The following is an 18,008-nucleotide window of genomic DNA, read 5'->3' on the forward strand; positions in this document are numbered from 1 at the left end:
AAGGAGCAAACAATAGAGTAAAGTAATTGTTTTAAACCTATTTAGAGAATTTCTTTCACTCAGCACATAAGCGCTGGAATTTGTTTCAGGGGGATGTGGTAAACGCAGTTACTGTAGCCAAGTTTTTAAGTTCAAACAAGTTCTTGGAGGAAAAGTCTATAAACCATTATTGAAGTAAATTTAAGGAAATTCTTTGTTTACCCCTGCGATAAGCAGCATGGAATCTCTACCTTTTGGATTCCTGCCAGGCACTTCTGACCAGGATTAGCCATTATTAACAGGCTATTGGATTTATTTATTAGGATTTATTTACTGCCTTTTTGAAGGAATTCACTCAAGGCGGTGTACAGTAAGAATAGATCAAACATGATGTAATGCACTAAACAACTTTACACTACTCATCCCCTATCACCTGTCCCAGAGTCTCCGTTCTTCTTCTGATCAACTTCTTTTTGTTCCATCTCCCTTCAGCTCTCCACCTTTCACTCTCCTGAGACACTGCATTCAGTTACCTAGGCCCTAAGCTTTGGAATTCTCTTCCCTCAGAGTCCCAATACTCGTACTGTCATTTAAAGCACGCCTGAAGTCTCTTTTCTTCTCCAATTCCTTTGATTCTGCCTCCTTGCCTGTTTACTTCTCCATTATTCCCCTTTCCCTCTACCACTGCATCATTCTCTCTCCTCCCTACCCCCCCCCCCCCCTTTATCATCAGCATTGTCCAGAGTTTTTTTTTTACCTTTGTGAACCACATAGTTGCCTGTCCAGGATTATATCAAGTGTGCAAAATAAATAAATAGATGACCCTTTTGGTCTGGAAAACAGCACTGTACAGACAACCAGAAGTGGTCAATGCTGTAATGTTGAATTTATTAAATGCTTTCAAATGACTCGACAAGCCATGTTTCGGCTTGTAAGGCCTGCTTCAGGAGTCTATAAAATACATAACTAAAATAAAAGACAAAAAAGCAATATGAATAAAAATAAGGGATAGAAATAAGATGATGAATATATATATAACCTGAAAAAGAGAGATCCCAAAAAGAAAGTGACAATGTAACCTGGACACCCATTGTATCATGTAGAATTGCAACACCAGAAACAAAGAAATGGAAAAAAACGTGAAAAGAGACTTGCACTTGTTACACTGTGATGCTAAAGCATGACAACTTCTAACAATAACTCAAATGGATTCAAATTATATATTGAAGAAAGTGCTCACAAACACTTTAAAACAATTACAAAGCAAAAGAAGTAAAATGCTACATTGGCACTATGAAAGAACAAACTGAAAACACTTAAGAAAAAAGATATGCAAACATCCATTGAATCATGTAGAATTGTAACACCAGAAACAAGAAAGTGGAGAGAGACATACTTAAACTGCGCCATGAAACTAAACACAGAAATTATGGCACAGCTTCTTAAGTTAAATCAAACGGATTCAAAACACGTCCTCTGCAGTGTACAAAGGAGAAAGCACTCACAAATACTAGAAAATAATTATAAAGCCAAAAAAAACCCATAGATAAAACCCAACCTGAATTACTCCTTTTGGCACAGCAAGGCACCATATTGTTAATCTGTACAACCTGATAGGGAATCTTTTCTTCTGGGGCCTTTGTTGGCATTAAGGGATTTGTTTCTGGTTTGGGGGGGGGGGGGGGGGGAGTAATAAGAAATATGCCAATAGGATCCCTGCCTGTGGTATCTATGCCACAGTATTACAGACAAATGTATTCAGTCTGTTCATTCAAGTTACACTTCACTTTCTTTTAGGGATCTCTTTTCAAGTGTCACTTTTTCTGTATCATTGATACTGCTTTTTCAACAGTTTTGTCTGGTTTGAAATTGACAAATAACAACTAATTTCTTTTATATGGTGTTTCTTAGTATGCTGTGACATATGGGAAAATTAGGTTCTTACCTTGATAATTTTCTTTCCTTTAGTCACAGCAGATGAATCCATTAACTGATGGGTTGTATCCGCCTACCAGCAGGTGGAGATAGAGAACACTGAAAGCACATGGTGTTCCAGGACGCCCAACCCCCACTGCCTTCCGTATATGAAATTTCCAAAGCAGAGTGAATAAGAAAGGCAAAATAACAAACTTTCCTCACAGAGAACAAATGCCCCAGAACCGGAGCAATAACCGAACCAAGGAGGGACGTTATCAACCTCCTGTAATAAAAACAGCATGTAGAAACCCTGATAGCGTGTCTTCAAGTACTCCTGTTGAGGCACAATGTCTGTATGCAACACCTGTACAAAAACTAAAGTCAGACAGGGAGGGATCATGAATTCATCTGCTGTGACTAAAGGAAAGAAAATAATCAAGGTAAGAACCTAATTTTCCCTTCCTTGTCATCAACAGCAGATGAATCCATTAACTTATGGGATGTACCAAAGCACTCCCTAAGTAGGGTGGGAACAGGCAACTCCGCGAGCAAGCACTTGCGCTCCAAAATGCGCATCCTGCCACGCTGCCACATCCAGCCTGTAATGCTGCACAAAAGAGAGCTGAGAAGCCCAGGTAGCTGCACGACAGATCTCTTAAAGAGAAAAGACACCAGTTTCAGCCCTTGAAGAGGACATTGCCCTCAGAGTGCGCTTTAAACGCGTCAGGCGGCGACCGCCCTGAAAGCAGATAAGCAGAAAAAATGAGTTCCTTAAGTCAGCGGGCTATAGTGGCCTTAGACGCCGGATACCCCCGTCGGGGCCTGCCAACAGAACAAATAAATGATCAGAATTCCTAAACTCATTTGACATCTGCAGATACTGCCAGAGTCCTGCGGACATCCAAAAGGCGCAATTGCCCAAAGGAGTCCGGAAACTCCTCCTTACAAAAGGAAGGAAGAAAAATGGGCTGGTTCAGGTGAAAAGCTGAAACCACCTTAGGCAGAAAGGAAGGCACCGTATGAACAGTTACCCTGGATTCCGAGAACTGTAGAAAAGGATCCCGACAGGAAAGAGCCTGAAACTCAGACACGCTTCTTGCTGACGTCATTGCCACTAAAAAAACTGTCGAGAGTCAGATCCTTCTCAGAAGGCCGTTTAAGAGGCTCAAACTGAGATCGCTGGAGCGCTTTCAACACAAGCCCCAGGTTCCAAGCCGGACAGGGCGACCACAAAGGAGGACGGAGACGAAGCGCTCCTCTGAGAAATCAGACAATATCCGGATGAGCAGCAAGGGACAAGCCGGAGACCTCCCCCCAGAAGCAGGCCAACACTGCCACTTGAACTCGAAGGGAATTGTAGGCCAGGCCCTTTTGTAGCCCGTCCTGCAAAACGTCCAGCAAAAGCGAGACTGTCGCCAGAGTCGGCGTGATAGAGTTGAGTACACCACACCTCAAAAGTGTGCCACATCCAAGCATAAGTCGCAGAGGTAGACCATGTGTTAGCCTGCAAGAGCATGGCAATAACTTTATTAGAATAGTCCTTGTCCCTCAATTGCGCCCTCTCAAGAGCCAGGCCATAAGACCAAAGTGGCAAGGATCTTCCATAGTCACCGGACCCTGAACTAACAAGTTCGGAACCCGAGGCAAAGGAAGAGGCGCGTCCACCTGCATCTGCCGGAGATCCGCGTACCATGGACGCCTTGGCCAATCAGGGGCGATGAGAATCACCTATCCTCAGTGCAGGCGAATCCGAAGTAGTACTCGCCCTATCAAGGACCAAGGAGGGAACACATACAGGAGGCCCGAGGGCCAAGGTTGAGCCAGGGCATCCAAACCCGCCGAGCGAGGATCTCTCCTTCTGCTGAAAAAGCGAGGTACTTTGGCATTTACGACTGACGCCATGAGGTCCAGGCTTGGAGTCCCTCATTTGGCACATATCTGAAGAAAAACTTCTTCTGCCAGTTCCCATTCCGCCGAATCGATCTGATGTCTGCTGAGGAAATCGGCTTGTATGTTGCTCTGACCGGCTATGTGAGCCGCGGACAGCAGCTCTAGGTGGCGCTCGGCCCAGTCGCAGATCAGAGACGCCTCTGCAGCCAGGGCCCTGCACTGAGTGCCGCCCTGATGATTGATGTAGGCCACTGCTGTCGTGTTGTCCAACAGAACTTGGACAGGAAAACCCTTCAGCGTTCTGTGGAAGGCCAGAAGAGCCTGGAATATCGCTCTCAGTTCCAAGCGATTGATGGACCATCCCCGCTTCCGTGGTGGACCACAGACTCTGAGAATAGCGTCCCCCGGCAATGAGCGCCCCAGCCCAAAAGGCTGGCATCCGTTATCATCAGACACCAACAAGGAATAGCCAGTGGCATCCCCTACCGCAGCATGCTGTCGGAAAGCCATCAATCCATACTGCGCTGGGCCACAGGAAGCCACCTTAGTCTGCGTTGGTATTCTTGGGAAATCGGAGACCATTGCTGAAGAAGAGCAAGCTGTAGCGGCCTCATGTGAGCTCTTGCCCAGGGAACCACCTCTATGGTGGCCATCATCGATCCCAGGAGCTGAACAAAGTCCCAAGCTCGAGGGCGAGGCATCCGCAGGAGCAGGCGGACCTGATTCTGAAGCTTGAGACGCCTGTTGTCGAGAAGAAAAATGAATTCCGAAGCCATGTCGAACCAGACCCCGAGAGACTGAGAGGGGGTCAGGTGACTTTTGGGCATATTGACTACCCAGCCCAGAGTCTAAAGAACTGATTTGCTGTGGCAAGTCGGCTTTCATCTGCCGAATGCGCTCTGATGAGCCAGTCATCGAGATAAGGGTGCTCTCTATACCCTCTCGTCTGAGATAGGCAGCCACCACTACCATCACCTTGGAAAAAGTCCGAGGGGCCATTGCCAGGCCGAACGGCAAGGCGCGAAACTGGAAATGTTGGCTCAATACCGCAAACCAGAGAAACCGCTGATGTGGCGGCCAGATAGAAATATGCAAATACGCTTCCTTGAGGTCCAGAGACATGAGAAACTCTCCTGGCTGTACCGCCGCAATGACAGAGCGCAAAGTTTCCATGCGGAAGTGTCGCACTCCTAAGGCCTCGTTGACTCTGCGTAAGTTGAGGATAGGTCTGAACCCGCCTTTTCGAGGCACCACAAAATAGATGGAGTAGTGACCGCAGCCGCGTTCTGCGGGAGAAACCGGAACCACCGCTCCGAGCTTCAGCCACACCTGCAAGGTCTCATTTACCACCGCCCGCTTGAAGGCAGTGCCGCATCGGGACTCCAAAAACGCGTCTCCCACCGGGGCAGCAAATTCTAGTCGGTAACCTTCTCTGATCAGGTCCAGGACCCACTGATCCGAAGTAATCTTGGTCCACTCCTTGAGAAAGAGGGAGAGACGACCCCCTACTACGGGAACTGACGAGTGGACCTGCACTCCATCATTGTGGAGGACTCCCCTGAACTCCTGGATGTTGCCCGGACGCCGCAGCGCGTTTGTCCGAACGAAAGGAGTTCCTCAGCTGGAAACAGGTACGTTGACCAAACCCCGCAGAGCGCCCCGGGCGATACCGGCAAGCCTCGCGAAAACGTGGCCTGGAAGAGGAGGGAAAAGAAGGACTTTTGGAAGAAGGTCTCGGCTTATTCTCAGGCAACCGTTGGGACTTAAGAGTCCCCTAGGTTCTTAACAATCTTCTCCAAATCCTCCCCAAATAAAAGAAGGCCCCAAAAGGGTAACCTCACCAGCCTTTGTTTAGAGGCCAGGTTAGCCGCCCAATGCCGGAGCCAAAGAAGGCGGTGGGCTGCTTAGCCGAAGCTCTGACCAGATCATAAAGGGCATCAGCCAAAAAAGACAGGGCAGATTCCATACGTGGGCCGACCTCAGCGAAGGAACCCGCTCCGTCGGCGGACTGCTCAACCACCTGCTGCAACCAGGAAAGGCAGGCCCGGGGTGCATAGGAACTGCAAATAGCCACCCGTAAGGAAAGGCCCAAGATATCAAAGGACTGCTTCACCGCGGATTCCAGCCACCAGTCCTGCATATCTTTCAAAGCGAACCCTCCCTCCACCAGGAGAGTAGTCTTTTTAGTCACAGCCATAACTAACGCATCCACTTTAGGCATCCCAAAGAATGCCAACTGACTTTCACTCAGAGGGTAAAGGTGACATGGCCCTGGCCACATTCAAGAGACCATCAGGGTCAGACCATTGAGCTGAAATAAGCTCTTGGATGGATGTACGGAAAAAGCCCAAGACGGCTTCTTAGTACTAGATATCCTAGGATTAATAGAAGCGGCAGCGCCCTCGTCAGGATCTTCAATACAAAGAGCCTGTAAGGCATCAGAAATGAGAGCTGGCAGCTCGTTGCGGTGGAAAATCCGAACCGCTTTAGGGTCATCCGACTCCTGTGGCAAGCAGCCACCCTCGTCTGGATCATCAGTGCGTGAGGGCCTGCCAGACCCCTCAGACTCCCCAAAACTAGACCACAGGGGAGAACAGGGTGAAAAGTCCCCCTCAGACGGGGTATTCACTCCTCTACGCTTAGCGACAGCCGAAAGCTCAGGGGAAGAAATAACGGAATTGTCAGGAGCCTCAGGCAGTGCTCTTTTTAACATAAAAGCCTTATGCATCAGCAGCACAAATTCAGGAGCGAAAAATTCATCCTGTACATCCGCCCCCACATTGGGGGAAGCGGAGGCAATAGCTCCTCTAGAAACCTCGAAACGAGGCGTCCCCCTGCGCTGACTCCACTGCAACCGCGAGGGTCGAGTCACGCAACGCCTCCAAGATGGCGCCCGCTGCCAACTCCGTCGGGCGGGAAGAATCACCACCCGCCATGCTCGTACTAGCATTAGCATCTAGGCAGCATGTGCTGCAAAGCCCCGCTGCTGATCTGCGTTTCCCACAGTGGGAGCAGCGCTTAACTCCTTCAGCAGCCATCAAATATAGAAAACAAAATGGTGCCTTCGTGCCAAAACTTACCCCGCACGGAGTGCTGTCAGCGGGAACCTCCCCAGAGGAGCTGGGCATCACTTTCACCTCAGAAGACCGAGTCAAACAAGCTTCGGTCAAGCTGCACTGAACCAGGAGCTCTGGAGAAAGCCTCTCTCTCTCTTTTTTTTTTTTTACAGAGGAACTCCGGGGGGACAGAGGAACTTCGGGGGGAGGGGGAATGGGGTAAGAAAGGGACAGGGAAAACCAAGTATGCCTTTAAAGTGGGCACCACCAGCCCCAACACCCCCTGCTCTACTGGCAAAGCACAGGAGCCACCCCAGGCAGAAATCCAGGAGCTGAGAAAGCGTCCACACCTGCTGGTAGATAAGAGATATACTGAAGGCAGTGGGGTTGGGCGTCCAGGAACATCATGTGCTTTCAGTGTTCTCTATCTCCACCTGCTGGTAGGCGAATACAACCCACCAGTTAATGGATTCATCTGCTGTTGATGACAAGGAAATGCAGTTATGTCTGTTACTATGTTAACACTTGTCATTACACATTGTTGTACACTTTCAAATCTGTAATCTACAGACCTGGTGTTAGTTGTGAATTTTAATTATTAACTTTTATTTTTTTTTAACTACTATTGTATATTGAGTTTTATGATGTATTATTTATCAATAGTTGATATCACACTGCACTGTTTAGTTTTTTTATTGTTAGTATAGATTTATGTTCATATACCTATAAGTTTCATTGCTAAGTTTCTATCCCTTATCTCTACTGTGCTGTTCTGCGTTTTTTGTGTGGAGATTGGTCTGGAGCCCTTATGGAAAGTCTTATAATACAGTTTAAAAGCACATACACAGTTAACACATGCTGATAGTGTTTATGAGTTTAAGCAGTTTGGTACATAGGCCTCCAAGTATATATATGTACATCAGTTCCACAATTCAAGCGGCACCTTAGCAGTTTATCCTTGACCTCACATAAGGCCCTGTTTATTAAGGTGCGTTAGCATTTTTAACGCGCCTACAATTAGCTTGTGCGTTAACCGTGTAGGCAACTATAGGAATATTGTAGGTACGTACATAGTTAACATGCGTTAAAAATGCTAACATGCCTATAACGCGACTGAGGACCATGATGCACGCTGTTCACTATTTTATGCACATGAAGCATTACAGCACTATTCTGATGCCTATTATATAATAGAAGTAGCAAGTCTGTTTTATTTTGCTAGATGTGAATGGCCTGAAGTCCAAGAGTGAGAACCCTACTCAGTCAAATCCTTTTTAGCCCACAATCTGATCTCCTTTTTCTGATAAATTCAAGAAGAAATGAAAATAATCCAACATGTAGAGAAACTGCATTCCAAATCAAAATATCAACCGATATTTTGAACAACTGGAATGATAAATAAAATGACAATTCTTCAGATTTTCAGTTGTTTAAAATCAACAACCATTGTAAAAGTATATAGAATACCAAATGATTCCCTTTGCATTTCTCATCAGTTTACAAATAGGGCTAGATTTATTAAAGTGTGCTAACACCATTAACACACATTATTAGTAAATAGGTCCCACTGCATTAAAAGGGACCCAAGGTAAATAATGCACATTAATGCATGGATACACAGTAGCACCCTTTAGTACAGGTGAGCCACCTTTATACACAAAGGGCCGCATGAATGTCAGCATTATCTCTAGCAAATCGCAACACTTCATAATGTTGGAACCGAGAATGTACAGAGCTCCCTAGACCTTCTGTGATAAAGAAGTAAAGGTTTAACCAAAAACAATGTAAACAAACTGCTAGAGTGGCTATTCTGAAGGGGGGGTTGAAAGGCCCGCCCCCACAGCCAAGTTCGCCGCTGCCCCTCCCCCTCTGAGTTCGCGCCCCCCCACCGAGCCGTCACCACCCACCTTCCACCCGGCCGGGCCCTCGCTCCGCTATTGAAACAGCGAGGGTCCGGGAACACAGCACTGAGCTGTGCTGCCGACGTCGGCCTTCGTTCTTCTTCTCTGCCTGTCCCACCCTCGTGTGATGTAACGTCGTCGAGGGCGGGACAGAGGCAGAGAAGAAGAAGGAAGGGCGATGTCGGCAGCTCAGCAGAGCTCAGTGCTGCGTTCCCGGACCCTCGCTGTTTCAATAGTGGAGCGAGGGTCCAACCAGGTAGAAGGTGGGTGGCGGCGGCGGCGACTCGGGTGGGGGGAGCGTTAGACGGCGGTGTCCCTCCCTCAGCAATGCGCAGTACAGACCCTCTGTGTTCCGCCCCCCGTCATCACGTATTGACGTGGGGGCGGGGCAGAGGTCTCTACTGCGCATTTGCGAGTGAGTACGGTCACTCGCCGTTTATATGTTTGATTTGCAAAATACAGTATTTAGAATTACCAAAACTATGGTTTATCACAATTTTTGAGCATACTTCCCCTAGTCTTGCGGAACTCATAAAATTCATTGGTAGGCTGCAAGTTGCCCACCCATGCTTTAGTAAATCTAGCCCACAGTGTTTTGTAATAAGAGAAACATTTAGGGGTCCTTTTACTAATGTGTGAAGAAAAATGGCCAAGATACGATCTGATATGGGAGAGCCTACATATGTCCATTATTGATTCTCTACTTACACAGCATTTTTTTCTTGATACATTGTTACATGTCCACTGTAAGAATTATTATTTATTATATCCCTGATACATTGTTACAGGTTTGTTTTTGTGAAGTGCCATCTGTCAAAGTGTGCATTTTAATTGCGAGTTCAACAAATAGGTAATTTACATCATATTCTAATTATATTTGATCATTTATCTAAAAAAAAAAAATATATATATATATATATATAAAAGATATTCATAATTTATAAATTTAATCTTTGAAGTGGATTAGTTGATAAATATACATACACATATGTATGTATATATGTGTATGTATGTATATGTATATGCATGTGTGTATATATATATTTAATGATTTAGATTTGGATACTTGTCTATAATTTTTGGTATTTATTTTCCTGTAATTATTTTTGTATTTCTATTTTTTATATTCATTATTTTTCACTTTTTATTTAATATTCTCTAGATACTCAAGTGGAGACTATATGTTTTTATAGATATCGATTAGGTATGTGTCAAATTTACTTTAAACATTTACGCTGCATATATTTCATTGACCTTTTAATTCAATTTACTTAATTCATTTATTTATATATTAAATATATTATGAAGTTTTTGATTATTTATTAACATGAGTTTTATTTGATGTCTCTTTAACAGCATATACATATAGTGATTTACATTATATTTTTATTCATATTTTTTATACAATGTGTACAATTAAGTTCTATACAATATTTTGATATTTCAATTAATTTTTTTAATTTCTATTTAACTGTATCACCATGGTGTTCTATTACTATCAGCTGAGTATGAGATTATGGTAATGAAATGTAATTATTATTTTATATCTATTTTTATGTTTACTTGCTTTTATTTTTGTTCTAATTGTTATATGATTGTTTGTTTTGTAGCCCCTGATGCAGCCCAGTGGGGCAAAACATGGCCTGTGTCGGGCTTGTTAATTTTTTATTGATCCATATCAATTAAATATTGTTTTCCACATACGTATCTGCTTCCTTTGGTGACCACCGAGGCAGTGTAGGCATGGGTTTTGGGCACGCACAGATTGATTTTTCAGCATGCCTGTAAAAAAAAGGCCTTTTTTTATTCTTGATGAAAACGGACGTGTGGCAAAATAAAAATTAACACATGTCCATTTTGGGTGTGAGACCTTACCGCCAGCCATTGACTTAGGTCTCACGCGGTAATGACCTACACACATCAAATGTCACTTGACATGCATCATAAAATAACAAATATTTTTCAGATGAGTATAGCGGGTGCGTGCCAAAATTGAAATTATCACAAGGGACATGCAGTAACCGGGTGGTAAGTCCAATTTGGCGCACATTGGGTGCGCGTAGGCGCCTACGGAACTTAGTAAAAGGGCCCCTTAAATAGTTCTATAAATGCACAGGAGGCAAGTCTCTTTCAACTGAAAGGAAGCAATGAAATGAAGGGGCATAGGATGAAGTGGAATGTGAACAGATATGGGAGTAATCTAAGAAAATATTTCTTTATGAAAAGGATGGTGGATATGTAAAACGGCCTCCTGGTGGAAATGGTAGAAATGAAGACTGCATCTGAATTCAAGAAAATATGCAACAAGCACACGAGATCTCTAAGGGAGAGGAAGAGATAGTAGATGGTATGGATGTGCAGACTGGATGGGCTATATGATCTTTATCTGCCATCATTTTCTATGTTTCTATGTAATACATGGAAGAGTGGCCTAGTGGTTAGGGTGGTGGACTTTGGTCCTGGGGAACTGAGGAACTGAGTTCGATTCCCAGCACAGGCAGCTCCTTGTGACTCTGGGCAAGTCACTTAACCCTCCATTGCCTGCCGCACTGAGCCTGCCATGAGTGGGAAAGCGTGGGGTATAAATGTAACTAAAAAAAAACAAAACAAAACACCTTAAGTATCAGGTTCACTACTTTGAAAACCACCAAGGGTCATTCCCAAGTCACGAAACAAATGAGTTGGACTTCAATGGAATTGTTACCAACTGCAGAATTTCTTAAAAAATCAGTTTACAAAATGTAAACAAAATCGAATAGGGTCCTGAACATCATGAAGCTCTGCTCACAATCATTCATAAATTTCGGCATGCATATGACATACTTTACAATTCTTATATGATGCTACCTGACAATCAATCCATTTGCCCAAATCCTGCATGTTTAGGAACAGATTTACTACAATAACATATTATAGCTGTTCTGATAATGCTGCCCTTGACGGTAATAATTCCAGATAAAAGTTTATGTACATTAGTCACAGCAGCAACATTACTGGCAAATGACTCCTTGTTGTAGGAGCACAGGCATCTGTTTACTAAAATACACTATGCAGGTAACGTGAATTAGCACACAAGCAGGGTATCCATCACCTTGCTGGCAAAACCAAAAATGCTGGTTTATATGCTAACTATTCAGCAAAGTAATATTCACTCCCACTCCGAAGGCTGCCACCAAGTCAGTTTTTCAGGATATACCTAATGAATACGCATGAGACAGATTTGAATACAATGGATGTGGTTGGTATGCATTAGTGATATCCTGAAAACCTGACCCCTTGGAAGCCCTCCAGGGTTGGGAGCAAATACCACTGACATAGTGTATTATGGGGCAGGAAATGGACGGACAGCATAGAACCATAGAAAAATATAGGCAGATAAAGATGGCCTACCCAGTTTGCCCATCCATGCCATCTATTCTCCCTATCACTCCCTTAGATATCCTATGTACTGGTCCCAAGCTCTCTTCAATTAAGATACTGTTTTCATCTCCACCACTTCCAGCAGGAGGCCGTTCCACAAATTCACCACCCTTTCCGTGAAGAAGTATTTCGTCAGGTTACTTCCGAGTCTATCCTCTTTCACCTTCATCCTATGCCCTTCATTCCATAGCTTCCTTTCAAATAAGAGACTCACCTCCTGTGCATTTATGCTGTATAGGTATTTAAATATATCTATCATATTTCCTCTCTCCTGCCTTTCTTCCAAAATATACATATTGAGATCTTTAAGCCTGTCCCCATATGCATTGAAGAAGACCACTGACCATTTTAACAGCCGCCCTCTGGGCCGACTCCATCCTGTTTATATCTTTCTGAAGATGCTGTCTCCAGAACTGCACACAATATTCTAAATGAGATCCCACCAGTCTTATACAGGGGCATCATCCTTGCCCTATTGCAGTTAGCACATGCTACTCTACCACATGCAAGTCACTTGTGCAGTTAGCTAATTGTACAGAAAAGTATAGGAAATGCTAGGAGTATTCCTCTCAACAGGTAACACACAGACTGTGCACTTACAAGTAAATTTTTTAAATAGATTTTAATATTACATTCATATAACAAACATAAATGCTTGGCAAATATCAGCAATGGAATTAAAGGAAAAATTATCCTTCAACTTTGTCCACAATATGTTAGATCCAGATATAAGGAAATATAAAGTAAGTACATTATAATCAAATGGAGCAGGGGAGAGCAGCAAACACTTGCAGCCAATTTAAACAGCATATTATTAACAGGTGGGGAGCATTCAAGGAAACCTCTCTTTCACCTTCCTAAGAAATAATGAATTCCTGCAATTTCTTTGGGTCAAAGAAAACATAATTAATCAAATTTAGAGACAATAAACATGTACAAGCAAATTTTAATACAAAAGATCCACCTAAGTTGAGAACTCTTGGTTTTAAAGCCAAGAATGCTCATCATCTTTTTTGCATGTCTCTAGCTAAATCATGGAAAACTTGAACCTTAGATCCCCAAAAAAGAGAGCATTCATATGATGAAAATCTGAACGAAATATATTATTTCTGTCTAGATCTAAAGCAAAAGTCACTAGGAGGGTAGTTTGCTCAGTTATAACTTCTAAAGAGCTTTCCAAGAATTCAGTCAGATTTAATTCAGGTTGAGGATTCACAGATGAAGTTCTCAAAAATCCCGTTATATATTGGGCTATGGGTGGAAAACCCTCAGCCGGAATTCCCAGTATTTCACAGAAATATTTTTTCAGCATTTCCAATGCAGGAATTAGCAGTGATTTAGGAAAGTTTAAGAATCTCAAATTATTCCTTCTTCCATGGTTATCTAAATATTCAAGCTTTCGAGCTTGGATATCTTCTCTCCCTGGTGACTGTCGAGACAAAGCTCTGTAATTGCTTAACTTCACCTTCTAATGAATCAGTTTTAGTTGCTTGAAGATCTACTTTTCCAGACAGAGGAGCTTCATATGATTGTTTTATATCAGAAACTTTTCCCCTAAAGGAGTTAGATACCTGAAAAAGGGAAGAGTTCAGACCTTGAATTGCATCCCACAAGGACTCCATGGTCACCACAGCCGTTTTTTTCAATCCATTACCACAAGAAGCAGTTCCCAGGTTGAGAAAGATATTAAAATCCCAGGGGACTAGGCAGCGATGGGTCCTCCTCTTGCAGCAAAGTGGACCGACTCCACTTAAGGCGTCTCACCATGCTGCATCTCAGTTGTTGCGAATCTGCTTCCGGGTCATTGGGGAGCTGCGCTGGAGGGAGGGCTAAGCGAAACTCCCTCTATGCTGCGATCTGCCAAAAAAACTGCGGAACCAGTTGAAGCAAGTGCCAGCTCTTCCAGTGTTTGAACGCCGAATCTCTCCAGAGTGGTCTGACGCAAGCTAGGATTTTCTCCGGGGCTTGAGGAAAAAGCCCTGGTTTTCCCTTTTCTTTTCCCCATGTCCAGCACGGAGAAATAATCCAAAGCATCTGGCACAATCACAGAGACTCAGGAGCTCAACAAACGCCTGACTGCTCCAAACGCCATCCCTTACAAGTAAATTCTTGCATTGAACTGTAGTGCAAACCTTTTCCACACTTCAGTAAAATGGGCCCCAAGTCCCTTCTGCTCTCTTCACAGAAAGAGAAATTGGAGTGTATGTTTTGTAAATTGCCGAGCTTTCTTTTTTTAAGTATTGGTGGTTAACAACATTAAGGGCCCTGTTTACTAAGCCATGCTGTAGGCGCACTAGCGTTTTTAGCACATGTTAAATATTAGCACATGCTAAAGCTAGAGACACCCATATATTCCTATGGGTGTGTCTAGCATTAGCGCACACTAAAAACACTAGCACATCTTAGTAAACAGGACCCTAAGTAATTAAGGGGCCCTTTTACTAAAGCTTGGCATGCACTAACAGACACTAGCCTGTGCTAAGTGCCACATAGTCCAGAGATATAAAAATAGGACGTGCAGCATTTAGCACATGCTAAGCTTTAGTAAAAGGGCTCTTAAATAAATATTTTCCTATTAAAAGTTCTGAATCTGAATTTTAGAACAGGATTTTCTTATTGGCACAAAACAGAAGTAAATGCTCTATCAGTAAGAGCTAGTGTTTACTTTCAAGCCTTGCATTTCTATCAATTCTATAAATTTAAATTCCTGATACTATAATCAGGAATTTAAAAACTATAAAATGATTTTACTTCTAACCTTTATGATATAGTTTTAACCATCTCGTGAAGGAAAACAGAAGGTCAAGGAAAAATTGCAGTCTATTACCACTGGCAATATAACTAATGACAAAAGCAATACAATAGAGATGACCTAAAATCTTTAAACAACCATCAAAGGACTCGACACGGGAGTAGAATGGAGAAGTAGTGCTGCTGGACTGACCACTGGACACTGTAACTGATATAACAGTTTCTCTGCAATAGGGGAGTGCCTTTTTTTATCCCTCTATAGGTTTCTCTGTTGTACACTGTGATTCATATACAGTTCTCTGCATTTGATATGTGTATATCTGGATTAAAATTTGAACTTCTGATGTAGGCAATAAAGCCAAAACATGGCCTGTGTCGACTCCTTTAATGGTTGTTCCTCCATGTATGATTGTATAAAGTATCTATTTGAAAATTAATTTAGCTACATGCTGGTTTTTTGGTCATCTCCGCTGTTTTGCAGTTGTTAATTGATCTGTGGAGATTGTTCCCTCTTTTTGCTTCTCTTCGATGTAACTAATGAAACAGAAAGGTCATGTGAAGAGAACACAGTTTATTAATTACTTTTATTTCATTATTAATGTAGGAACATTAGCATATTTTTATCTAGAAGTACAGAAAAATCAAAACTAGAGATCTTAAGATTATGTGTGCACCCTACTTAGTGCAAAAGGAAAAAAACCCTACAATGAGAGCGGTCAGGAGTCCCAACTCAGAAAGCGTACTGCCCTCTCTATGTGATAGAAAGATATTGGAGCCCTTTTACAAAGCAGCACTAAAAAGTGGTCTTAGTGTGCCCTTAAGTCTTTCCCACAAGTTAAAGCCATTTTTAGCACAGCACTAAAATGGACAATTTTCAGATTTTTGTATTAATGGCAATGCTCATTAGTAGGCAGCCGTTAAAAAAGATTAGCATGAGAGCCCTTACTGCCATCTATTCTGTAGGCAGTAAGGGCTCACACACTAATCAATTAATGCACAGCAAGGTAACTGTGCTGATTACCATAGAAACACCCACTCTCCGCCCCCCCCAGACACACCCTCTACACAGTAAAAAAAAAAAAAAAAAAAAAAAGTAAATTAAATTAATTTTTAGTGCATGCCCCCAAAATTTATATAGTGTGCCTAGAAATCTGTGCTGAAATCCAAGCATATTCTGTAACAATGCACATAACTTAATTAAACAAGCTAATTTGCATTGTTAACAGCACTAACTGGCAATAATTAGAATTTACAAGCACAACTCCCCAAGTGTATTCTGTAATGCACTGCGCCTAAATTTTAATGAACGCAGGCAAAAAGAGGCAGGAAATGGGCATTTTATGGGCATTTCAACATTTACGTGCATTGTTATAGAATATAGCCCTATGTGCCTAAATTTACCCACCAGGATTTACACCACATTTTCATTGGTGTAAATGGAAGCATGTAGTTTTAGGCGTTAGGATATCAACTAATCATATTCTATGTACCGCACCCAAATCTAGGTGCCGCTTATATAATACACTTAGGCAGAAATGTTTTCCGTGCAGATTTTCTAGGTGCTACATGTAGTATCTAGCCCATAGTGTGGATGTACTAACCTGGAACTTACCACAGGACACCTTAAGGTGCCCTGTGGTAAGCACGCACTGGTACCTAGATTGGTAAAAGGGCCCCATTGTGAGCAAGGTCTACAGAATACTCTGGGAAGCTCCTACAGCTCTTTAACAACTTATAGCCAGCACCTTATACAGATGCATGCAAATATATTTAGAAATTTGTAAAAGGCTTGAAAATAAAACTTTAGGCCCTAACATGAAGAACTACCCTCTAAATTACTTTCTGTTACAAAATAATATCTTATAACATGCTAATGTATAATCAAACATGTCAGTAAAATTACATTTATATTTCTTTATTAAAAAAAAAAAGGTATCCTCAAACATTATACAACCCACTTTACTGCACAGGTTGTTGTTTTCTGCTCTTGCATACCGTATTCTTTTTCTAGAATTCAAAGTTGACTTTTCTGTATTTACCACTTACAAAAATAAGTTATTTCTGTTTACGTTTATATTAAAGGGAAAGAAAACTGCAACTATACACGAGACTGGCAGTTTGCTCAAAGACGAGTGTATATTAAAATATAACAAAATATATGTACGGTTATGGCTACGACTTTGCAGAGCAGTAAACATCGCTATCGGCTCTTGGAGACAAAGTTACTAAGTTTAGTATTACTGGAGAAGAAAATTCAAGGACCCGCAAATTGCTGACATTTTATAGCAACAATAGTAAACACGTACAATGTACTACAAAAGAACAATATGAAACAAAGAAAATTCACAACTTCTATTGACATGTTTTCACCTCAGCTGATCAATGAAACCAATGTGATACAGTGACAGGTTCTCTCCTTCCACCCCCCTTAAAAAAAACCTAATTAAATGAACAAAATAGTTATGCAGTTGAAACACTAAACAGGAAAGAGAAAGATCCCTTGCTTCCACTGCACCATGTTCTGTTTTGACATTTCCCAGATATCTGCACAACGCAGCCTGTAACTTTTGTTCTTTACTCCTGCATAATCCTTACAAACAAAAAAGTGATTTTACCCTACAACGACTAGAAGAAAACAAAACTGCACTGGCTACAGATGACGAGAGTAACTTTGGGATTTTTTTTTGAGCGGGCCCGTCCCACCTCCACCAGAGTCGGGGCGGCCGGGGGAGAAGGAGCCCAGGCCCCGCGACGACTACGGGGGCTGTACCGGCCACCCACCCACCTGACAGAAACGGCAGCAGTACTCGCGGCTGCCAAGCCCAAGAAGCGCCTCCAGCTCTTCCCCCAACCTCTCCGACTCCTGGTCGCTCTCATCTTCCGCCATGCTGCTCCAGCCGACTTGCGCGTATTCACTCCCAGCCGCCGCCAGGCAGCGCCGCGGCCGTCGCTACTTACTGCTCCGCCCCCTCTCTTGACCCTGCTCCATTCCTATAGGTCCGAAACGCCGTCATTCTTACATCCGGCCAAGCCGAGTCACTCCGCACTGCCTCCACCGCCTGACTTATCATTGGCCGACGTCAGCAAGTTCCGG

The 18,008-nt window shown here is 43.0% G+C and overlaps 1 protein-coding gene across 2 annotated transcripts in view; it reads right to left on the bottom strand.

Annotated features, from left to right (window-relative positions):
- Positions 1-17,940, bottom strand: part of ZNF654 (zinc finger protein 654) — a 65,286-nt gene extending 47,346 nt beyond the window's left edge. The window contains exon 1 of one of the 2 annotated variants that reach the window (XM_030204247.1): positions 17,873-17,940. Coding sequence is in view for 1 of the 2 variants with exons in the window: in XM_030204246.1 (XP_030060106.1) it covers positions 17,700-17,801 (102 nt within the window). In the remaining variant the exon portion in view is untranslated. The other variant, XM_030204246.1, reaches the window with a different exon arrangement.
- Between the last annotated feature and the right edge of the window lie 68 nt (positions 17,941-18,008).

Source organism: Microcaecilia unicolor, chromosome 5 (assembly GCF_901765095.1).
Source record: "Microcaecilia unicolor chromosome 5, aMicUni1.1, whole genome shotgun sequence".
Taxonomy (NCBI): domain Eukaryota; kingdom Metazoa; phylum Chordata; class Amphibia; order Gymnophiona; family Siphonopidae; genus Microcaecilia; species Microcaecilia unicolor.